This window comes from Tachysurus fulvidraco, chromosome 24 (genome assembly GCF_022655615.1).
Source record: "Tachysurus fulvidraco isolate hzauxx_2018 chromosome 24, HZAU_PFXX_2.0, whole genome shotgun sequence".
Classification (NCBI taxonomy): Eukaryota; Metazoa; Chordata; class Actinopteri; order Siluriformes; family Bagridae; genus Tachysurus; species Tachysurus fulvidraco.
Genome location: NC_062541.1, coordinates 8,882,023 through 8,907,704, shown reverse-complemented (window position 1 = coordinate 8,907,704; position 25,682 = coordinate 8,882,023). Strand labels below are relative to the sequence as shown.

The 25,682-nt window shown below is 36.7% G+C and overlaps 1 protein-coding gene across 2 annotated transcripts in view; it reads left to right on the top strand.

The window, feature by feature from the left end:
* The window catches only part of vps50 (VPS50 EARP/GARPII complex subunit), a 121,300-nt gene that overhangs the window by 52,233 nt on the left and 43,385 nt on the right, over nt 1-25,682 (top strand). The window contains exons 14-20 of one of the 2 annotated variants that reach the window (XM_047807959.1): nt 11,743-11,778; nt 13,355-13,446; nt 13,537-13,631; nt 14,018-14,116; nt 18,024-18,114; nt 19,797-19,973; nt 23,425-23,543. In XM_047807959.1, coding sequence (XP_047663915.1) covers nt 11,743-11,778; nt 13,355-13,446; nt 13,537-13,631; nt 14,018-14,116; nt 18,024-18,114; nt 19,797-19,973; nt 23,425-23,543 — 709 coding nt within the window. The remainder of the gene's footprint in view (nt 1-11,742; nt 11,779-13,354; nt 13,447-13,536; nt 13,632-14,017; nt 14,117-18,023; nt 18,115-19,796; nt 19,974-23,424; nt 23,544-25,682) is intronic. The other variant, XM_027175608.2, reaches the window with a different exon arrangement.

The window sequence follows — 25,682 nt, the reverse complement described above, 5'->3', positions numbered from 1 at the left end:
AGCAGCTTAAGAAAAAGATATACAGTATATACAATATCAAGGCAAGGTGATTGGAAATTATAAGAAATATTATTGAGAGACTTAAAGACTTTACATATAAGATAACTAACTAAATAAAAAAATTAACAAAATATAAAACATATATAATAATAATAACTAATAATAATAATAATTGTTAATGTTCTACAAATATACAGAGAACAATATAATAGTCTAATAATTATAAAATTCATAATAATAATAATAATAATAATAATAATAATAATAATAATAATAATCTGATCAAAATGGATCAAAATTCAAGAGAAAGAGTCTTTGCATTATTCCCATGAGATACAGGAGGATTCCCAAAGATATATTCCCTAAATTCATTCAAGCTCACTTTACTCTTTTTAATGCATGGATTTTATTGAAAGTTATTTTGTACCAGATTTTATTCATCATGCCAACTCAGAAAGTAATACAGATAAATGTGGTATTGGACAAAAATGATTCAGTTGTTCTAAACAAGAGACCCTCAAAAATAATCTAAATTGGTTTTGTTCTAAATTTCGTGCTTTTTTTTTTTTGACCTAATGCTTTTTAAGATTGAACAGGAACATAAAAACATAAAATGAAACTGTTCCAATTTGTGTTACTTACAGAAAGTGTACATGTTGCATTTTGATTCTTAAACGGATATGAATTTTGATTATAATATAAACATGTACACTTCTTTTCAAGATGTTGAACACCTTCTATTTACTGTAGGAAAAGTTGTTATTTTTCTTGTCTTGTCCTAGTAGATTTTGCCAGCAGTATAATACATTACCTTGTTTATACAATTTCTAGCATTGAGTACATTTCAGTCAAGGTACAGCTCAAGAGTTTAATGGACATAAAAAGTGATTTTGTCCTAGCTATGCCAATGGCAAAATGAACCGTTTCACATCTGGTGTGTCGCTTTCAAATGCCGGCTCTTTAATTCTACTTACACTGCTGCCTTCATTCGTTTTTAAAAGGCTACAGGGCAATCAGTACCTGAGCCAATGGCTCCTTTATTGGTGATCCTAAATCGATGCGATCAGTAAGAGATTGTTTCACCCACTAACCTTTCAGCTGATGGATTAATAGGCATTGTATTAGCTTTTTACTGCAAGAGGCATCGCTCCTTATTTAGGAAGTGTCTTTTCATACTGGCCCATGGTGGACAGGGTGAGGGAGCCTGGTAGGTAATTGAGGGTCTGCACATGGGCAGATTTGAGTGCATTGTGTTTTAGAGCATTTGCTTCAGCACCTTCCTGTGACTTTGATGTTTGAGGTCATTGAACCACTCTAGTGTATGAATTGCAGTGTGCATTAGAGAAGCAACATGTTTTACTTGAATGTTATTGACTCAGACTTGCTCATCAGCTTATTGAACTGATCTGCGTACTTGCACCTTTATTGGAGGACAGTTTGCCTGGAGAACATAGCAGCTGCAAACCTGTTTCTTTGTAATGCTTGTAATCTCAGGCTCTGTTTCTGTCCAGTTGCTTTTTCAACATTGTCTTAACTTCTCTGAAGAACAAATCCAACTTTGTGTAGATGCCCAGTTTAACAGACAGAACTTACACCTCATCTGTACTGACTTGAGCAAGCATTTTCATCTGGAATGGATGTTTAAGCATAATGCAATTCACAATGCTGTAACTCTGGTGCGATCCGATGATCATTGTAGTATTGGGAACATGTAAATATGCAGAAACAGACGAACATGAGAGCATTATAATGCTAGCACAGCATGCAGGCAATTTGCAGGAAACTATATCGAGGCAAAATAAGCTGGAATCAAATATTATTGTTACGTGTAAAGCAATGACTGAACATTGTACCTCACAACCGAAACGCTAGCCAACAATCTTGCTGTCTCTCTGCTATATCTACTGTTCCAGATTGTATACCGACTTATAAAGTTGTTACACAATCATCCACTCTGCCTTTTTCTTATAGTCACTATTAATGGAACTAGCTAGTTGCTTGGCAATTATTATTGTGTTAATTTAGCTATCATAATTTAGCCTAGTGGCCTTCAGGTCTCTAGAGAGCTGGCTAAATAATTTATCCTTAGACCACCATGCACTGGCCTTTGACGTGACCTGAGTCAAGGCATACTTGTGGCCTTTTTAATATTGTACGTACAGTACGTATACATTTTTATAAACAAACTATTGGGTAAAAACCATCTTAAAACCCTTTTTAAAGCTCTATTATTTTTCTGCATTTGCTCCACTTTGGCTTTGAGTGTTCTAATCTCCTGTAGTATTAACTAACATTCAGTGGGAAACACAGTGTCTCACACAAAGCACTGATGATATGTGACACTAATTGTCCTTTTTTTTTTTTTTTTTACCTCAATACTATCTCATAACGTCACAGAACCTCTGCAACACTGTGCTTTCACATACAGTGTGTAAATTATTTCTGCATCTTTCTACAACCTCCACCAGGATTAGTTATTTGTTTCACACTATTGTGCAATATGTAAATATTCATCTGTATTTTTATCATCATGTCAGTTTTAATGTTATAATACGTTGGCATTCGTTTGGCAGGCATTTGCTCTTCGAGATGTTTATTATATGTAATGGACCATCCAAAATTGATCTCAGACATCATTGTTTTTGCACCAACAGAAGTGTAATACATGTTGGTTATATATTAGTTATTGCCTTAGCACAGTGTTTGGTTATTATACCAGCTGGATTACAGAGCTGGATCGTGTCCATGTAGACAGCAGGTGGAGTGTATTTTTTTTGTTGAATTTTTTTTTTTTCTACTGACATCTGTGAGATGATTAGGAACATGTGTTAAACACTGGAAATGATCAAATAAAGCATGCGAGTGAGGACAAAGCAAGTTCCATGAGAGATTCTTGTATCTAAAAATAATTGTGGAGTTTCTCATTTCATAGTGTCCATGGGTTTCATACGCATCATTCCTTCACTGAAGCATGAAGCTCCATTATGATGCTTTCTTACTATGAGCAGATTGTAAAATAATTGTGTGCTGAACTGGGAAGAACCAATATGTATCTGATTTGGTCGTCGACCCACTCATGAGCTGGGTTCTAGCTTCAAAATTTTTTGCATTTAAAGATTTTGTGCTGCAGGTCAATCATGGGCCTTTTGACCGCTGGTATCTGATTCAGTTTCTGGTAAGTTGATTAAGTTTTCCAACTTGATCTAAACCTGACATTCACTGTGGAATGAAATCACACTAGCAAGCTAGAAAGATTTACGACATGTAGACAGGCATTGTTCTGCTTTTGTTAAACCGTCTGCTTACCCAACATGTCTAAACAATAATGCTTTGTTTTAAAACTTTTTCAAACAAAGGGTTAATGGGTTAAAAAAGATTTAAAGTAAGCTGCAGTGAAAAGTTAGATAAATTAACTTTGGATGCTGAACACAACTTATTTGACAGATTATATATGAAATAAGGGAATAATTATGTACATTATGTACATGTTATGGCCAGACTACTGATTTAAGGATGACAGGAAATGATGTAAAATAGTATCTCTTACTAATGACTGCTTTACTCAATCTAGCAGGAAGGTAAATAATTACTGGGACATGTGTCTTTGTGCTCATTCTTTATATCCTTTTTTTTTTATTGTCAAAGAAAACACAGCAGCAGATGTTTCTCCAGTACCAGTTCATTGTAATCTGCAGACGGTAAAGTGGGAGGGTGTAGATGTACTGTACAGTGCCGAGCTGTCAGGCCATGGCTTATCTGATCTAAGCTCAGGATTCTTGCTTGTGTCATGATTTAGATCACCTGGCACAGAAAGATGAGCAGAGCAGCAATAAAGTTCTAAAGTAGTTTGAAGACTCTGCTTTTATCAAATTCTGCCTTCTCAAAAGTTTCCCCAGCAAGGAAATTGCAGCAAGCTTTATTGTTCTTTTTCCCCCCTCATAAAAATATTACATTCCTGACTCTATAGTTTTCTTGATGCTTCATGGCCTCGGGTGCACAGTGTGAAGAACCTTGATTAAAATATGCAAATGTAGAATGATGATGATCTACATGATACCCAAGTCTTTTGTTTACAGTCTTACTGGAGAAATAAAGGCATATTTAACATTTGAACACACTTAATTTTGTCAGGCGCTTGTTTTAATCATCATTAAACGAGGATTTAATTCATTAAAGTGCTTTTAAAAAAAATAAAAAATCAAACCGAATAATGGCAGTCTTTCTTATTTTTCTTGTAAAAGAGAATGTTTGTGGATTTAGATATATGAACCTTTGTAAATGTAACCAGATATCACAGCTTTCATATTGTGATAATGATCAATTAAATTAAATCACTCATGCCTAAAACATTTTCTATCCATTTCTCATATGAAAATAAACCAACTGTTTTATTTATTTGTAATAAATTATCCAACCTGTCTCATCCTATTGAAAGCAAACTGACTGCTGTGACTTTTACTATAGCAGTTTGTTGGAGCTGTGTGTGATTTAGTTTTTCTTTGCAAAAAAAAAGAAAAAGGAAAAAAAAAAACCTGAACCTTGTTATGTAGGTTCAGTTTACTACTGTCAGTAAAAAAGCTAAATAAATATTTATGGAAATGAGGCGGTGGGTTGTCTTTGCTTTAGCTTTGGAAGAAATTATTTGTCATATGCAGTGAAATGCTTTTTTTGACCATCATAAAAATAGAATAAAAAAGAATGAAGATATAAATTGACTAAAGATAAAATTACAGCAAAATTTCCACTATTTCGCTCAAAATTATATATATATTTATATACTATATATATATATATGGCATTAGTTGTATTTCAGCAATTAAATATTTTCTTATAAACTCCTCATAAATCTGTATTCACTCAGTAACAAGACTTTTATCTCTGACACTTTGTCCTGTGTGTTTGTTTTATTTGCTCCCCTAGCTTCAGGGAACATTGCAGCACTTTTGCAGTGCGCTGCACTTTTTACTGAGAAGTGACTTGTTTTTCTGCTTTGAAAGCCCTTCATTGTGACAGCAGAGCTTTATTTAAGTGTTCGCATTCCTCCTGTGTAGCCGCTTCATGTGCTACAGGGTCACGTGTGACGTTCACTGAAGTTTGAGAAAACATGTCTAGTATAAAAGCACCCCAACTCAGACATCTAGTAATTAAAAGTTTTGGTGTCCCACATCTAACCTTGGTCGCTAAAAAAGGCCTCGTGCCACAGTTGCTTCAAACTGTACTATTTATGTACTCTCCTGTGTATGAAATTTTTTAGCTCATCTATAAACATGCTCTAAATAAAAGAGATGGGTTGCTGCTTGTACAGGCCTCCTGTGTCCATGTTTTATTCTGAACCTTAAGTGATGTTGTAGGCTAAACATTATTAGACTTTGTCCATTTAGAACAGCAACATTGATTTTAATAAAATAAATCAGTTCAGTTTTATTTGTATAGCACATTTTAACACATTCATTCTGAGCAGGTGTTGTCAGTGAACCGGGGCCCCCGGCACCATCTCAGGGCCCCTAGTTTGAGAACCACTGGCCTAGACTACTTGTTCTGAGCAGGTGTTGTCAGTGAACAGGCTGTAAAACTGTTGGCTATGTTACAGACACTCATGAAAAACTGAGCTCCAGTTTCTCACAGCTCTCTGTGGGTGAACAAGGATGATGCTGAACAATTCCAGAATATGCTTTTTTTTCATTGGTGGTTACGTTAAATCTTACCCAGATACAATAGTGCTATTTTCTATTCACTATTGTGTAGCCTCTTTTTTTTTGATTGGCTGATAAGTGTCAGGCTCGACTAAGAACTCCAGTTGAGACGCGCTTGATTCCTTCCTTCTATAGAGACAGCGGTGCGGACTGATACATTTTGGGCTAGGGATATTAAATATATGATAAATAGTACGTGTTTCTGCGTGAGAAATACAATGTGTGGCGGGGGAGCTTGACAAAAGACCGAAAATGACTGTCACTCTCAATACGTGATACTTGAGAGCCCTGGGTCGAGAGTCATTTCCGTATCTGAATTGAAGTAACTGGAGCCATGAGTTTGTGCCAGCGCTGTTTCGTGTTTTTCACACTTTCTCAATGATGCTGTACAACAAACTTGGTTTAACAACTTTAAGTATAAATAAATGAATCCTAATGGTTATAAACATCAATATAAACAATGTACACTTTAGTGTTTTTCCAGAAAACCTTTGCTGTACTGTCTGTCCCAGGAATCGTGGTGTGCTGCCTATAATACCATAACAGATTTTTTTTAATGTTAGTATCTGCCTTCTAAGTATGAGTGTGTGAAACATTGAATAATGCATCAATCCCATGTCAAATTGACAATTACACTTCTCGTTGCCTGCCAGTGCCTGCTGCATTTATCTCTGCCCTGGTTAAGTCTACTTTCCTTGCCTTCTTTCATTTGGCAGTGCTGTCAACAGGTAAATTGCCTTTGCTGGCCTGTGACTGACTTTGCTGTCTAATTTAGCACGGTGCATAATGTGCAACAATGCCATGTTCAGAAAAAAATCCCTGACTGGTTAAAAGTGATATCCAATAAAATCCTGTGGATTAGCTGTCAGAGCTGTTTTCTGCAGGATTACCCACTGGAAGTTAAGATTGATGGTGTTTTTAGGATTGCTCAGTAATGTTTTTATGGAACGCTCAGCAGGTTGTCGTCAGAGGAAATGGAGAAAGAGAGATCAAGTGAAGATATGTTTGAGGGTCTCGCTATAGCTTGAAGGTAAATTCTCCTTCAAGTGACACGGTTACGATGCGTGCAAAGATTTTCCTGCTTGACTACTTTGTTTCTATCGTTCAGTTTGACAAGTTCATTTTTGTATTTTGTTTTTCCCCAGACAGAGGTGTCCATTTTAGACTAATCAGTGTTTTGCTTCGATGTATTTATTTAATTCTCTCAGAACTTGCACTGCTACAGTCGTGCTAACGGAGATTGAAGGCTTTCTTTGTATTCATTGAAATTAAGATAAAGGCGTATTCCTTTCTGTCCAGTGTACTTTTATTCCCATTTTTGTGTCCTTTTTTTTAAAGTCGTCATCATCATACTTTTTTTTCTTCTTTTTTTTAATCGTCTCAGGTTTCTCATGAAAATGTGAATTATAAACACTGAACTGATGGTGACTCTTTATAGAGAACTGTCTTATTCATTCACGAGGGATCAGACCTTTTTCCTTTTTCTTTTCTTTCAAGTAGTTAACCTCAGCACCTCAATCATAACACCGACCTCAGACATGCTCTCCCGGAGCTCTCTACTCTCAGGAGTTTACAATCAGAATGATGAGTTTGATTTCATAACTAAAAAAAATGTGAAAGAAAAAAATTAAGCTCATCATAACTTTTAACTATAAACTCTGTTTTCTAAACCTTAATGAATAAGGCTAATTTGTATTGAGCTAGGTTTCTGCATGTGCTTGAGTGCTTCTAGGTGTTTTTAATAACTGCAAGGAGTTTGGATCTTATAGACTTTCAGAAATGTAACTCTTTTTGTCAAAGGCCCGAAAAATCTGTCTGTTTTGGGGTTCGATGTTCAGCATCGAATTTCTTTTACATGTCACACTACATATTTGTGATTAATGTCTCGTATGAAAGTAGACACTCAGTGATTTGTAAAGATTTTTGTTTTTACTTAACCTTACTAGGGGCAATATATTCAGAGAAAATGTCCATTTTTCCTAAGCAGATGGTGATATCAAACCCATTTCTGCCCTCGGAGATGCTCCAAGTGCTTTTTTGTAAGAATGTGAAATTTTGAATGTGTTCTCTTCATCCACTAAAGTTCTGCGTGAGGTTATGCCACGGTCTTAATTAATTTTATATCAGACTTGCAGTGATAAAAAGAAGTCATTTGTCGATACTGTATAAAAGGAGTAGAAGGCCAGAGTTCTATTAAAAAGGGTTAGAGGTCCAAGAATTCACACACAAACACGAGTAGATGCTGATGGCGTTTTTAATTTGCCACACACAACCAAAAATAGAGTTAAAACAATTTTGTTCATAATCTAAAGACCATATTGTTGTATGGATTTCTTGTAGCAGATCACTTTTTTTTTACTCTAAGAAAAACAGTTTGTTTTTCTTTTATTTTTCTTCACCTAGTGAAAACTTGCTGGTGTAAATTTAATAGCTTCCCTTCAGTCATACTAATTTACATGAACAATTGTCTATTTTTTTTCCACAGCGCAGATGAGAAATGGATCTATTTGCATACACTCACCCCTATATTTTGAGCTTTTAGAGCTTTTAGGTAGAAAGGCCTTGAACTGCATATTCATTAAGGCAACCATGCAAAACAGACAAGATTAGTTTTTATAGCTGATGCAAGGAACACAATTCCCCACAGAAACGGTGAAGAGATATCAGCTTGCATCTTTTTTCTGGGTTGTTTCAAATGTACACATTTTTTTAATTTAGATTCAGTTCAGTTTTATTTGAATATTGCTTTAAATACAGAAGAGAAAGTGAGTCACAAATAAGGAAAATAGTCTTTTTACGCTAGCTCTCTTTCTCTCTCTCTCTCTCTCTCTCTCTCTCTCTCTCACACACACACACACACACACACACACACACACACACACACACACACACACACACACACACACACACACACACACACACACTCGCACACACACTCGCACTCACACACACAGCCCTTTAGTAAATCAAGGCCTTGTTGTCTTTACTTTGTGTATGGTTATGGTCAAATTTGACTCTTACTCTAGATAAACAGTGTTTATCATCCAGATCTAACAGCGTGAGACACAGACACACACCTTCTCTATTTCTATTTCTCTCTCTCATCCCTACAGCAAAGAGTCACATTTTGGAAATAACATTTTTGCAAGGAGACAGATTTAGGTTTTGTTTCTATTTAAATCCTCTAGAAAGCATAAGTCAGTTACATAAAGCTGTTGGGATGTTTCCATGTCTCTGAATTGACACTGAGTGTTTTTCACTATGGGGCAGTATGTTCACACACAGCAAACACACATACTTTGGTGTGGATCCTAAACAACGGATCCAAGAGCGCAGAGACTTGATTCTCTCTAGCGTGGCTCCATTACAGTAAGAAACTGCATGAAACAAACAAAGCATGTTGTCTAGTTTGTTTTTCTGGAAAAGTGAGCAGCAAAACGCAAACTTTCAGCCAAAGGACAGAGCGGAAGTGCAGCAGAATCGCCGTGTGCTGGATATTTCAACAGAGAAAATGAGTAAATTAGTTCTATTAAACTAAACTAATTCTTCATTCATTCATTCATTCATTCATTCATTCATTTTCTACCGCTTATCCAAACTTCTCGGGTCACAGGGAGCCTGTGCCTATCTCAGGCGTCATGAGGCATCAAGGCAGGATACACCCTGGACGGAGTGCCAACCCATCGCAGGGCACACACACTCATTCACTCACACACATACACTCACTATGGACAATTTTCCAGAGATGCCAATCAACCTACCATGCATGTCTTTGGACAGGGGAGGAAACCGGAGTACCCGGAGGAAACCCCAAGGCACGGGGAGAACATGCAAACTCCACACACACAAGGCGGAGGTGGGAATCGAACCCCCAACCCTGGAGGTGTGAGGCTAACGTGCTAACCACTAAGCCACCGTGCCCCCCCTAGTTCTTCATTATTTAGTAATTTATTCAGCACTAGCTGTGTTCACCATCGTCGGGTGCAGTTTCTAGTTTGTTTACATTAATCATCTCTATACTTTTGATTGACTGATAAAAAATATTTTTAGTCCTTTGTGCCCATTTATGGGCTTTCTGATTGTTTCTTTTCAACGATATCTGTTGACATCTGGTGACATGAATGAAAGCATATGTTGGTTACTAGAAGTGGGCGTGTCTTACAGTGTGACAAAGTGACTTGGTGTCAGCGAATACCAATGAAGTAAAGACAGTAGCGAACTACGTGATCCACGGTAAAGAGCACACACTGCGTCTCCTCCATTTCATTTGATATGATGCATAAATTCAAGTCAAGAAGCTTTTATTGTCATTTCAACCATTTATAGTTGATGCAGTACACAGTGAAATGAGACAACATTTCTTCAGCACCATGGTGCTACATAGAACAAAGACAGAGCTAAGGACTTAGCGTCAGTGCAACCTGGTGCAAACAGACATTACACAAATGACAATAAACAAAAGCAGCAAAGACCGGTGATCATGTATGTTCTATAGTACACGTGCAGAAATACTGGAATGAACACTTAATATAGTAGCAGCAGTCATGAGGTATTGAAATGTTTCATTTTGGAAGCACGGAAACTGATTTCTTGTCAATATTCTCACTGGTAAACGTTATTACTATGGTAACCAAGTAGTGGGAACGTCTACTTGATTAAATGAAATGAGGAATCAACATAAATCAAATAGCAAATGAAACAAAAACATCAGATTTTACTCTGATTCAGATTTGGCAAGCAGACTACAAGCTGTCAAATCAGCTTTAGTGACGTGCAAAATATGCTGATCAAAAATCAAAATTAATATTGTAATACTTTAATACGTTTGGACTATAAATAGAAGCAAAATCTCTCCCTTTTTTTTATTATCCTGAGCTGACTTCATTCGAGGGTAAATATTCTTTGTCCATGCCTTCAGTCCTTGCTGTGAGTTCTCTAAGAATATTTGCTTCTGTGGGCTGACACACTAACTATACTAAGCTGGAAGCTGAACTCGTATAAGAGCTAACAGCAATGTGGTGCTGAATATGTGCTCAGTGTGTCACTGTAACATAAATCATGATGTGTAGACTGAAAACCGTATTCAGTTCTACTGACGTTTACACCGTTTCACAGCGTTTTGTCTTAAACGATAACGGTTAGATAACTAAATAAAGAGGATGAGTTTCACCTTTTGTACAGTTTGTTACTTAATCTGTTGTTCATCACGTGTTTATCTCTGAACTCTGTGTCCAGTTGTGCTGACCTGTCCTCTGTCTAAGGAGCAGAAATATCCAGCTGTTTGAGAGAGACTGTGTGTGTCTTTTTGACTGTGTGTGTGTGTGTTTTTGACTTTGTGTGTTTTTGACTGTATTTTTGACTGCGTGTGTTTTTGACTTTGTGTGTTTTTGACTGTGTTTTTGACTGCGTGTGTGTTTTTGACTGCTTTTAGTTTGATCCCCTGAAGCTTTACATAGCAGAGACGCAGAGCTCAGTGATTAAGCTGCAGTCAGCTGCTGCTTTTATTATTAATGATGTACTGTAGACTGCACCATGAAGCACCTTCAGAATCATCTCAAGGCTCATCTGTGAGCATTAAGCGGCTGAATATGAAACCAAGAAGCCTCACCATGTGAAATAAATGTTTTTAAGGAAGTCTTGTCTACAAACACAATTTTACATGTTTGTTGATTCAGTAGCAGAGTTGTACATCCTTACAGATAATCTAATGTTATACATCAGCAGCTGTAGCTACTCCCAGGAAACTACTCACGCTAATTAAGATAAGCGCTTAAGCTGTTTTTTTATTTTTTTTAATTTTTTTTTTTTTGCTTTTTTTTAATCATATTTATACTCCATTCTTGACCCCTTTTGCTTCTACACTGTTTGCAATGTGCTTGCATGGGTCCAGCTTGGCCAAGATTAGAAAATGTCACTTAGTTTATTTATAAAAGCTTTCCTTCTTCTCATACTTCCTATCTCATAATCTATGTTTTTAAAGTTATTCTGAGTGTTAAGCAGTTCCTGTGTAAACTAATCATATGCTTTTGTGCATCATTTTAATATTCAGAGCACAGAGAGCTGGATGCAGACAAAGTGAAGCGAGGTGATGCAAGCAGTTGTTTAAATGCAGCAGAGAAATCCTTGAATTGTACTTTGCAAAATTCTAACAAATTTCTTTTCCTATGTGCGGTTTGGATGTTTTCTACCTCTGTGACTCATTGATGAAATTGCCCATGAGTGATAAAGAGTTTATAAATCATGCCTGCTTGTGTCCAAGTAAAAGGTCATGGAGGGCCTGGAGCTCTGTCCACCTGGCGTCAGCACTGGAGCATCTTGGGAATTTTATGGTAGTCAAAGCTCATGCGTGATACAGCACTGGCTTCTGTGTAGTGCAAGAATGGCCTTATTTTGGCAACAGTTGTGAGATGGCTCATAAAAATAAGTTCAGATGGCTTGGAAAAAGGATGAGAAATCTGGTTATGATCATTTTTTATTTCTGCTAAAAGTGTTACTTTTTTACTTCAAGAAAGAATAGACTTATTTTTACCAAGCTGCCACAAAAATGTGTTCATTTAGGTCATTTTCCATTGTAAACCCATTTTTTATTAACTTATTGACTTTTTAGTGGAATTGAGATAAAATCTTTCACTTTCTCCTTGTTCGGGTTTATTCCTTACTTAAGACATTGTAGTAAGCAGTACACTATAATAACTACTGGATTATAAAAGTAACTGCCACAGTTGTCTTGAAGTTGTTGTGTTATATTGTTATGGCCTGTGCTGGGACATTTTGTTTTGCTAGTCAGCACATAGAGAGAATTTTTTTTTACTTTTACTGCCACCATTATTTGGTCGTAATATTTCACATATTTCATTCCTATATGGTGCCGTTTCATTGATAACGGGTTGTTCTTGGTTGCTGAAGGAAAGGAAGTTCTTCTCAGCAGTGTGCTAAATTACATTTTCCTTCCCATCAGCTGTGTTACATGAAGCTGTTCCTCTTATTGCCAAACAGTGAAGATCTGATTGTTCTGATTAAATGTCATGTTTCTGTGCGACACTCATCAATATAGAGCTCCATCACAAAATTACTATAATGGTCCTGCACCTGTCTCATATCCAGGAGCTTGTCAGGAATGGCACTTTTCCTTAAGCTGAGTGGCATCTGGGATCCTGCGCTTGTAATCAGCCTGGTGCGAGTCAGAGAATGGCTTTGTTGGGCTCTGTGCTATTAGCTAATAGCCCGAGCTGTGATTTTTAGTGGAAGCGTTATTACAGATTATTACGGTCATGTGTGTTTGTGAGATTCTAGTTCTCATGTTTGAGGGCTAATGCATTTTATTTTCTTCAATGTAAACAGTAGTAAGAGTTTGTAAGAGTTATAGAGGGTAAAACTGATAGATTGCTTCCAGAATTTCTATTTAGTTATTCTTACTATATTTCTTTCCTTCTTTTTATTAATTTCCTCTCTATTTTTTTCACTTTCCTCTATTGCTTCCTCCCTTCCTTTCATCCTTAATTTTGCTTCCCCCCCCCCCCGTCCCCCTTCCTTCCTTCCTTCCTTCCTTCCTTTTTTTTTCTAGAAATGGTAGAATTGTCCTTTTTCTCTTGGTAAGATACTATATATCTGTAATGTACTTGGTCATCTGTCAGTAAGATATTTTGGTGCTATTCCTGCAGATGGTACCAGTGATGAAGGCTCAGAGGAAGCTACAGTGGGCCACAGCTATGTGAAGAAAAAGCTTGAACATGGCCTAAGTCGCATTTGGCAGGTCAGTGACACACTTATGTTCCTATTTGGCACTTTTTTCTGTCTTTTCCATCAACACTTTGTTCACACCAACCTATTTTTCTTTTGTCAGGACGTCCAGCTGAAAGTGAAAGCCTATTTATTGGGGACAGACATGTCCAACTTCAAGTATGATGACTTTATTGTGGTGCTGGATGTTATTAGCAGGTAGGAAGCTACGTCCTCATTAGTGCTAATTGCACTGGCACGAGGCCTGCTTGGCTGCTTGGGGCCAGTATAGAGGCAGGGTGCATAAGGCATCAATGAAGCCGCTTGTTTCACAGCGACAGAGGACTTTCAGACAGCCTCGTTACAAGGCATCTAATTAAAAGGCCACTGAGTGTGTGGAGTCATGGCTCTGTTTTTCTGACCTGTGTAACATTGCTCATGGGTTAGTAGCGATAGGAAGAACATGGGGCACACGTACAGTCAAACAAATCTATGGAGGTTATTATGGACTTGTAGCACTGAAGCCTGCTGTGAGCTGTTTCCATTCATGTTTGTTTGGTTTCTCATGTCTAAACTCTAACATTTCTTATTCTCGGTGTCTCTAGGCTGATGCAGGTGGGAGAGGAGTTCTGTGGCAGCAAGTCTGAGTTGCTACAGGAGTCAATAAAGAGACAGAGCGTGAACTACTTTAAGAACTATCACAGGTGAGCTAGCTGTCCTGTGGTCTCTAAGTCAAGCATTTAGGTCTTCTGAATATCTGGAGTAAGCAAGTGTACACAGGAGTTATCCTGAATTATGTGGATGGTCCATAAATTGCACCTTTTGTTCAAATACTTCTGCTCACACCAAAATTGGGAGTTCTGCCACCAGACAGCCTTTTACAGTAAAGAACACTTAATATCTGCATCCCCTTTTCTTGCTGTAACTGCATCAAGTTCATAACACACTACCATTACCGAACTTACCCCGTACAGTCTCTTTTTATAATGCTTTTTCGAGACCTCAGCTTCTTCATGCTGTTGTTTGTTTTGGGAGGTTTCTCTTTTCAGTTTCTCATCCCCATGTAGTGCTATCATCAGAACAATGCATTTAGGATGTCATTTGCAAAAAAAAAAAAAAACTTGAACAGCTATTATAAAGCAGATGAATCATATTTGCTTTTTCTTTTGATCAGGCAATGTAGCTTGGTGTTAGATCTCATTCTAATCGTGTAATGTCTGTAAGGTTTAAATGTGTGAACATTTTTGTGTTTTCTTCTATATATAGTTCTGAAAACATTTTAAAGTCTGGTTTTCATTGAAGAGCTTTGCTGACAGTTTAACACTATATGATTGCAAATTAAATGAAAGAATTAGGCTAAAGTCCACTTCATTACAGAGCATACTGTAGCAGTTCAACAGCTTGATCAAGTCATGAGCCATTTACTGTCTCTTCTTCAGCTAGTGAAATGTTGCTCAATTGGATTAAAGTCTGGTGATTGATTTGGCCAGTTTAAAACTATCCCCTTTTCCCCCTGTTAAAGTCATTTGTTTTGCTGGATTCTTCCTGCTTAAGATGGGATGCGTTTCTTTTATTTGCTTAATCAGCAGACCGAATGTTTTTGTAGATTTCAGCATGAATTACTATCATGAGTGACATTGTCAGTAAAGATTAGGAACCTGTTTCAAAGTAGTGAGAGGATCTTTTTATTTATTCATTTATTTATCTATTCATTTTATTTATTTATCCCTCCATCCATCCATTCTCTTCATCACTTATCCTACTGGGTCGCAGGGAACCTGGAGACAATCTCAGGAGATTTGGGGCTCAAGACAGGGTACACTCTGGACAGAATGCCTGTCTATCACAGGGCAAAATCACACACACTAGGGACAATTTAGAAATGCCAGTCAGCTTACAATGCATGTCTTTGGGCTGGGGGAGAAACCAGAGTACCTGTAAGGAAACCCCTGAGATACAGGGGAGAATATGTAAACTCCACACATACCCAGGAGGTGTGACACTAGCAGAAGAGTTGCCTGTTTTATGCCAAGTGCCCTTCAGGAATTGATCTTTACATGCAAGGTGTCCTTCAGGTGTAAAACCTGTTTCCATTCTTTTTTTATTTATAAGTTGGCAACTGCTCAATTAATTAAACATCAGGGATGCAAACAATAATCTGGCAAAGTTGACTTTAATACTATGTCAATTTTTGCTTAGAAACAAACCTCATGTTTCTTAGCAAATATTCTTCCATGTGTTCCTTTAACACACTTCTTAAAACTTAACCACTTAAATCACTCCACATGGATTACTTTTGTTTTTCTGTGTTTTGTGCTCTCCTCTAATACGGTGTCCTTTTTTTTCGACATCTCACATTTTGTGTTTCACAAATGTTTCACAAATGTTATGTCAAAGATCCTGTGCTTCAGTTGCAAGGTCTAATGTTCACTTGTGACAAATTCTGACTGTGCACTGACCTAATTAACATACAGAGCAAGTCATTCTCAATCATGTAGACATGAGCGCTCTCCCAACTGTGCAGTTTCCTCCACTTCATTACACACAAACCAATGTACTAGATAAAAATGTAGCTTGTAACATTTGCAGCTTGTACTCTTTCCACAGCTCATCAGGGGCCGATTATTTAAGACTGATCTATAAGAGTTGTTTTATTCTAAAGGGCTTGGTGCTGGTTTAATTGGTGTGTCCAACGGACAGTACAGTTTTTTTTAGTACTTTTTTGTAACTGGTGAATTTATACAAATATACAGCCTTCACTATACCTTCATATAGAAGGGCACAAGCGGTGTGGACTTCATCCATGCTTTTCCCATCTGGCACTAGGCGACTAAAGACTCTATTCATTAAAAGAGTGTTAAGTGTGAATGTGACGTGATGGAACGTATGCACATTTGTGCTGGTTAATATATTTAGTAACAAGCCTGTGAGGTTAATAATGCATGAAGCCACAAGAAGCCATTGTTTACAGTGATTTTATAACAGCTATGAGGCATTGTTAAGCATGATGTGGAGCAGAGCACATGAATCCCATTTAGCTGTTCTCACTAAATCACACTAAACCATGGCTTTTTGGGGTTTATTGCTTTAATAAATCTGTACCTATACCTGGCAAGGCTTCATAAAACTAAACACACAACAACCAACAACATATAATTTTTTTTGCTAACAAATGATCATTCTTCTGCCAAGCAATATAGTTCTTCAGCAGCATTTCACAGAATGGTTCCCAAGCAATGCTGCAGAGATGCTGTAACACGCTGTAATTATAAACGAGCCTCACTTAGCAATGACAGTTTGTTTTGTTTAGCGGCGTTAAAATGTAATGTCAATGTTCCTACAAAAATAGACTAGCGTCCAATAATACATTGTTTGCTTAAGAAAGAGAATTTAGAATTACTGTGAACTTTGCATCCATTTAAAAATCCAGCATTTAGATCCTCGATAGATAGTATGTATGCATGTATGTATGCATGCATGTATGCATGTATGTATGTATGTATTTATGTATTTATTTATTTATTTATTTATTTATGATTCATTTGCTTCTTGGCAATCTGTTCAGTACTTTGGTACACCGGTGTCTTCAGGTGTATCCAAACCTGCCAAGTCATCTGTAAACTGTGATTACAGCTGATTTAATGCTTAATGACCTTGCAATACAAAATATATTATTTTAACACAGCTCTTTTTCTCATGTATTATGAGAACAGAAATGTGAGTGACAGTGCAAGATTCAAAAATGAAAAGCTGGTGATTATGACAGTACTTTGTGTCAGCTGAAGATAAACAGGCAGATGTTCTCTTGTCATTCATAACACACTGATTCACAGTTTTCAGCTGATACAGTGCATAAAAATAATGCTAGTATTCACACTTATAATTAAAATCCTCTGGTAATACCTACCACAGCCTACGATGTTGGTTCAGCGTTTTATAAAGGCTTCATATTTCGTGATCATCTTTATAATGACATTTTTTTTTTTCAGTTCAGAGTACAATGTGCACGTGAGAACAGTCACGTCTGGGGTTTTGCTTCTGTTATCTTTATTTGTTTTTTTTGTATATGGGTTTTTTTTTTTGTTTGTTTTTTTTTTTTGCGTCAGCATTGTCTGCTGGTTTTTGGATTTGGTGGCTCTCCTGACCCAAACTGGAGTTTGTGGATTTTGTCAGGTTATTAAGACCAACGTCAGGGAGTTCGGTGCCATCGATCTGCCCTCTGCTCAGTGATGTGACATTTCTTGCTTTGTGTTATGCTTGTGCAGCTGTGTAGTACAGCGTTCAACCTCCGTTTTGATTAACTTTTATTTTTCTGACCAACATTTCGACTACGTGATTAATTTCCTGTTGCCTGATCCAAAAACTTTACCAGTTTATAAATGGTATATAAATGTTTGAGACACACAGTGGTGGTTGTCTTGGGCATTATTAATAGAAGCACAATATGTAAACCCAACAAAGGTGCTTGGTTTCTTTCTCAGAAAAGATGTTCACATTATTTCAGCACTTGCCTGCGTTGGCACTGTATCCATCACTTTATACTAAACACATGCTTCTTGATGTGAATTTGTTTAAATGCATCCATCTCTTAATTCTTTCTGTCTCTTTTAGAACACGCCTGGAGGAGTTGCGCATGTTTCTGGAGAATGAAACATGGGAGTTGTGTCCTGTGAAGTCCAACTTTAGTATCACTCAGCTTCATGTAAGTGTCAGCACAGCAGTGAAGGGAAACTTTCAGATTAGATAATATCTAACAGGTCACAGTAAGGGTGGGGTTTTTCATGTGAAAATGACTAGTTAGTGTATGTGTTTGGATGTTAATTAACTATCTGATGACCTTCTGGGGGTTTTGCATTAAACCGACAGCTCTGGCAACCTTCCTTATTGACAAACATAAGCTCAACACTTTAAGTTATCATTCCCTCCAGAAAACTGGCTTGGCTTCTTTTCTCATTTTGTTGGGATTGTATCCAGACACCACCAGCTTGGATGATTTCCTCCTCTCAGCTGTTGAAGATGTGTTAAAGTTTTTTTAACATGAGCCTTTTGAGACTTCCAAGGATGCAGTGATGTCAATCTCTGAGAAAATGATTTCCACTTTGCTGTACATGCCCAGACATCCAGCAGTGAAAGCAAATTCTTCCCTGAGGATCTTATGATTAAATCTTGAAGCGTCTTCAGAAGACATTCACAGAATTGGGGCAGTCACTGGATGTAGCGTTTAGTGAACGGTGAGACGTATAAGCTTGACCGGTCAACTCATATGTACTCTGAGTAGTAAAGAGATGTGAATTTGTTGTTTTTGCCTGCCTTGTTATACAGCATTAATTTCACATTTCTTTTAATTATTGCAAAACTTTTCGTCAGCCTTTTTATACTGCAATATTATTATTCATGAAAATGAATGAAATGGATATTCGCTTAAGTGAATATAAATGACCAGATGAAACCAGGGTCTGCAATCCTCTAGTATTTACAAAGGCACTGCTTCATTCAACTATTTTTCTCTTCATGGCTTGATGCATACTAAATGCCCTGAAAGTAGAATATAATAATCTTATCTTACTAATAATCACAAATAATCTTCCTTTTCAATAAATTTGCAACATGGTTTTACTGTCTGTATAAATACAATGTTATAAACGAAAAGTTTTTTTACCTACAATCATAAAAATATGAAAAATAAGAAGCAGTGGTCTTTTTTCCCCTCTAATAAAAATTGAACAGATAAGGCATTTGACAAAAAACTGTGTTAATATTCACAAAGACTGGGAATCTCTGATATTCACTGGCTCCCTGTAATCCCTGCCCTCTTCCCTCATGTCACTTTACTACTGTATGTTCACTATAGTTATAACTGACACAACATCTTTGCTTTCTGACACAAAAAAAGGAGAATGTTTTGAGCGTGTTAATGTGAAACAATATCTGTTATTATACCTTTGACCTGGCTAACATTAGATTAGACTACAGATCACATCACTCGAAAACAAAAGGCACTTTTTTGGTCAAAAAAGAAACAAACAATAAATTTCACCTAGTATATGCATCCTTGTTTCAAAGTTAAGGTTTAAAGCCGTTGTTAATCGAATGACAGCCTTTCTCAGGTACTGCAAGCCGATTTGCCAGGTTGGTAGTCACACGACTGTGTAATATGCTATCGTTCTTGCATATTTAATGTTTTCTTGCATATGTTTGTCACACATACAGCACAGTGCATTGAAATTCATATCCTCCGCTTGTTAGGAAGCCTGGGTCAGAGCGTAGAGTCAGCTGTGATAGAGCTTACAGAAAGAGCCTGCAATATGAGCCTTTATTGTTCAACAGCGAATGTTAATAATGCTGATTAAGTCTGTAGTAAACATATAAGCTCATGTGTTGCAGGAGTTTAAGTTCATGGGTCAGTGTCGTTCGCCGTCAGTGTCTCCGAGCAGGCAGCCAGCCTCCAGTTACTCTGAGGAGCTGTCTCTCTTTGCCCAGTATGATCAGGGTGGAAACCCTTTTGAGATGCAGATTGACAATAAGGAAGAGGAGAGTGAAGATGTCCTGGCTTCCAATGGGGTAGGATTATTATTCACTTATTATGTGCTTGTTACACCTTATTACACATGTATTACATGCTACATTACTGCTTGTAGTTAGTATTTAATCCTAAAAAATATTATTCAGTCATTTCTATTGATTTGTTTAATAGCTTTTGTAAAAGTAATAATAGGGGTGTAAATAACCCACACAGGTCTGTTTTATTGCTCAGGTTTTTATGTCTACTGTAGTTAAGAAAATGGCTCGGTTTTAAATCGAATGATTTTTTTTAAACACAGATTGTTTGATAATGCACACAAACCTGTTGCTGAATGACCAGATTTATGATTGGTATAGGGACTAATAAACAAAACGTACGATTGGTTGAAATTTTTTGTAAGAATCCTGTTTATAGTACACTTAACATCTGCCTTAAAACTCAATTAGTGAGGAAAAAAACTGACCTTTTGCAGAATGTTGATTTATAAATCATTAAAAATGTAAAGAAAAAAAGAGAGAAAAATCTTTATCTTTGCTTTATTGTGTTTCTGTGATCCATTCATTCATTCATTCATTCATTCATTCATTCATTCATTCATTCATTTATTTATACATTTATACATTTTTCCTATTGTTGTGTGCAGCAAATGTTTGTCATGCCACTTTCTATCAAGCTTATTTATTCTTCAATAACTTCATCCGAACCACAGTGAGCTGTTGAAATAAATGGCCATAATTAATGGTGTTAAGTGTTTTGTAGTCTCTCTACCCGTCATGTTGGATCAGCTTTATGGAGGTGTCGTGTCTGCATGGAGTTTATCATCACTCAAATGCACTTGACATTTTAAAACAAATCACACAAGAACATTTTATTCTGTCGCTAGCGTATGCCATGGAAAAAATGTTTTACCGTGATCTTGAGACAGCATATAGTAATATAAAATGACAAAAACCAGACAGTTTTGATTACTGTAGTCTGTAAACACCTGAAGTTCACGAGTTTAGATTCATGTTATATAAGAGCTGCTTGTTGATCCAGCAGGAAGTGTTAATATTTTTTACAGTTTCATGCAGTAATCAGGATTTAAAGTATAAATAAGAATTAAACATTTGTTAATAGTTTATACTTTCTTTACTCTACATAATCTAGAAATCAAATATTCAAATCAGAAGAAAAATTTATCCTGAAATTACAAGTGAATTTTTTTTAATGTGTGCACTAAAATCTTACACTTTTCGTAAAAGATGATAGAACTGAGATCAAAATGAGATCATAAGCCAGATTAAATCAATGAAAGCATTTGGATCAGCCTCCATGATGTCCTTTTTTTAATGTCAATCTTTTTGTAATGTTTTTTCAATATATTTTATCATTACAGACTGACTGGATGCAACTGATTTGATGTTAATTTATTTACTAATCTTAAAATTGTACATTGTTAAAAATCTGTAAACAATGTTCTCCCTATCTATCTATCTGTCTGTCTGTCTGTCTGTCTGTCTGTCTGTCTGTCTGTTGAACATCAGAAAATATTATTACTCATTTTCTATAGATAGGCAAATAGACAGACAGACAGACAGACAGACAGAGAGACAGACAAAGATGGTACGATAGTGTTGCTACTAAGAATGTCTTAGTCACATCTGCCCTTCGCTGAAAGGGAGACATTTGTGGCAAAGTAGCAGTTTTTGAATATAATATTGTGATAATATTGATGTTGTGATAAAGCTTAAAAGGTCAGGGAGATTATTGTGATTGGAAAATCTCATGTGCACACCTAGTCAGTGAACATTGTGCTGAAGTGGACTAAATCAGTGCTGGAGTGGGAAGTGCAATAATATATAATCAGTTTAGAAGTTTGACGTTTGTTCTGGAATAAAGCAGCACTTTCTGGTAGGCATGCAATTTCACCGGTAGTCATTCTGACAGAGAATGACTAGAGCCTGTTCTTGCTGCTTTGTGAGTAGGTGTTCTTGCCTTTTTTTAAGAATCAGTGTCACCTAAAATAACTGTCTTTTTTCTTTTCCATTTTGGTGACACGGTTGCATCATATTTGATGTAAATATGCCATAATTCCACAAGTGACATATTGAGTCATTTTAAAGTTCTTACATTTAATCCAGGTTTCTGTAAGAGGCTTTGAATATACACATATATAACAATATTTTTTTAATATTGTAAAGTATATTTTTAATTATAATATATAAGTCCCTGAAATTCCATATATTCCTCAAAAATATTATATGTAAGCCTCTTTATATATGTTTTTAACATTTTTTTTAGTCATAGGTTCAAACATCCTTGTACCTCTCCTTAGTAATAAAGGCTATAACTGATCGCCACTGTAGACCATGATTTCGGATCTTTGCTGACAGTAAAGGAACCTGAGGTGATCTTTTGTTGTTGAAGCTCATCCATCTAAAGTAGCGGTCTCCAATCTTATCCACAAAGGGCCGGTGTGAGTGCAGGTTTTCATTCCAACCAATCAGAAGCCACACCTGATTCCACCTGTTTAATCTGTTTAATCTGTTCTTGGCTTTTAGTAGACTCTGGTGTGGCTTCTGCTTGGTTGGAATGAAAACCTGCACCCACACCAGCCCTTTCCGGATAAGATCGGAGACCCCTGGTCTAAAGGATTGACATGTTATGCATTCTGATATGCTGTCCTGGTCTCCACGGTTGTAAAAAGAGTTACTCTGGCTTGAACCAGATATTCTCATCTGATCTCTCTCATCATAATACACTGAGATGAAGAACTGAAGAAGTGCTGCTTACTGGATGTTTTTTGGTTTTCAAAGTGTTCTCTGTAAACTCTTCAATCATAGTATCTCCAATCATAGAAGTGAACAAATAACAACATTTCATTACATTGTAGATCTTTTCCAGCCTTTTATTTGAATTGAACTATTGATATCAGTCCAGGTCATTGGTTTCTAATGCCCCTTTTCCACCGAGGCAGTTTGAGTGCTGGTTCGGAGCCAGAGCCTAATTTAGAACCAGTTCTTTCTGTTTCGACCGCCAAAGCACCGGCTCTGAACCAGGAAAAGTGGTCTCTTAAGTAGCACCAAAACGTTGCTGGTCTAGACTTAAGAACCGCTTGTGTCAGGGGCTGTGGGCGGGGCTACTGTTAGCGCATTTGATAATGTACCTAAAGTTTACTAATGTTTAATGCACTTTTACTTTACCGCAATATAATCACTTATCAGCACACATGATAGTAGGTAGCTACATGCTAAGGCAAATTTTTTTATGTGTTAATGATAAAATAACGTTATGTACTTTGTCGATTACAACCTCCGTTTATACAAATTACACGGAGCTGCACGTACACGTTGAATTCACCGCGTTTGGATGCTAATGTAGGTTCACAAAGCCATGAGCATTAACAGTAAAGCAACATTGGCCATTGTTGTGTTTTCTTTTTGCCGCTGCTGCGCTAACGTTGCTAACGTGCTCTTTCTTCTTTCTTTCCCCTCTCCTCCACGTCAGTACGAGTCTGAAGAGCTGGAGAAGAATGTGTATCAGGACTATGACAGTGACAGTGATGTGGCAGACGAACTGAAGCAGGACTTTGTTGATGAGCAGACTGGAGACATTCCCAACAAGAGGTCAGTATATAAGTGGCACCTTCCAGCCAAATCCAGCCCCATCTCCACATACATACACTGCGGAGTGACACATCTCTTGAGTTTGAAATAATGGGACTGGGTCATTAAGTTAATTGAACTTTATGAAAGGGGACTAAAATCCTCAGGGTTCTTTATATGGAGAAATCATTCAGTTGTCATCCATCATGTTGGAGTTTTGCTCACTGTGATGAGCACATGGGACAAGAGCAACTGAACACACTACTCCACCAACCCTGTGATTGGCCAAACAAACAAGGTACTTCCTGGTTTCAGGCAGAAGGCAGAATGGGTTAAGGGCCTTGCTTAAGGGCCCAGCATTGGCATCTAGACAGTGCTGGGGCATGAGCCCCTGAACTTCTGAACGTCTGTAAATTTTAACAAGCTTCTGAGAATAAAAGTTTGAGTACTTGTTCATGCATTTTGCATATTGCTAGAATTGGGTCCCATTTCTATTCCATAAACCTGTATTATGAAGTCGCACTGTGAAAATTTAACGCATGCATACCAGCTACCTGATCTGTGTCCTCTGCCTTAATTTCACTGCACGTGGATGCTGTCAGCATACTGCACTGGCCAATCTTCTTTCTGAAGTATTAATGAAATTATAATAGCATCACCTGCAGTGCTAAATGACGGCCACTGCAGAAACACAGTTGGTTGATTCATCTCCCCACACATCACACAAGCGATGTTAAGTATCCTGAGGACTTTAGTGTGTGCATTAACTTTCAGAGAAAATGGTCTGTAGAATATTAAATAATCTGTTAGAGCTAAATATCTGTTTTGTGAATAATTAAATGATTATTATGGACTTTTTAGACCCCACAATTAGTAGAAGAAGAAAGAAGGAGAAGAATTAGCGATCATGCTAATGCCTTCTCATTTCCTTATTTAATTCTGAAAGCCTGGGAAGCAACTGAATAATCTAATTTATGTACTCTGCAATCTGGCCTCTTAAAGCTGTGCAGGAATTGAATCTCACACTGTGTGATGTGAAAATCTGTGAGCAAACATGCTATCATTAGCCTCTTATCAGAGGGGGAAAAAGGATTAATTATCCGATGAAAAAGGAGACTTTTTAAACCCATTCAGCTTCATTTTAGAGTCAATTTGGGATATCTTCTTCATTAAACAGTTGGAAAATGATATGCTATAAATGGCAATAGGCTATAAAAATTACTACTTAATTTATTATTAACTTATTACTTATTATAACTTAATTCAAGAAACTAAGTGGTTTAATTTAATTAAACTAAACTGTTTGCTTTAACCTTTTAGTACATTTAGTACATTGCACCGCTGAGTGCTGCTTATTTTGAAATTTCCAAAAAAATAAAAAATAACTATTATGATTAGTATTACATTAACAGCTATATTTATTACATAATATAGTAGAAATATAGTAAAGTGGCTCATTTGATTGCAGGGTAAAATGCGTGTGGCAGTGCCATATGCTTCACCGAGTGAACAGAAAAAAGAAACAACACAGAAGTGTCTGTACTCTCGTTCTTGAGTTGTTTTTATGTGAGAATGTTAATATACATTACAAAAAACACATTATAAAAAATTTCCTTTGGTTAAATCACAAATAGTGTTTTATTGTGAACATAGTGCACTAGATAAGCACCACGAAGCTGTCACACAATTTCAATTCCTGAAGAAACCATATAGAGGGAAGAAATGTCAAATCAAGCTGAATATCAGTAATAGAAAAATGTAGAAATAAATGAAGAAAAATTGTACTATAGCATGAGTTCCTCCTAAAGCTTCAAAAATCAGATATTTTTTTCGAAACTGAATATATCATTTCCAGAACTTTATTCCAGGTTTGTTTTGATGGCTAGACTAAAAGTATCATGGAAACAAAGAGCTCTGTTCTCTAACAAGTCTCTTTAGCCTTTCAGCAACATATGATTTGAACAGGTGTTTTTATATTGAGATAATGTGCCACTTTAATTCCACACAGATCGACTATGTTCATCTAATTATGTGCAATAGAGCTAAGGTTCTTCATAACAACCAGGTTCAATACTTATGCAATCACCAGTTTACATTTTAAAAAATGCAGTAGTTGAGCAAATTCATGTAGGTTTTCCTCCCTTACGTTCAGTTTTCGTT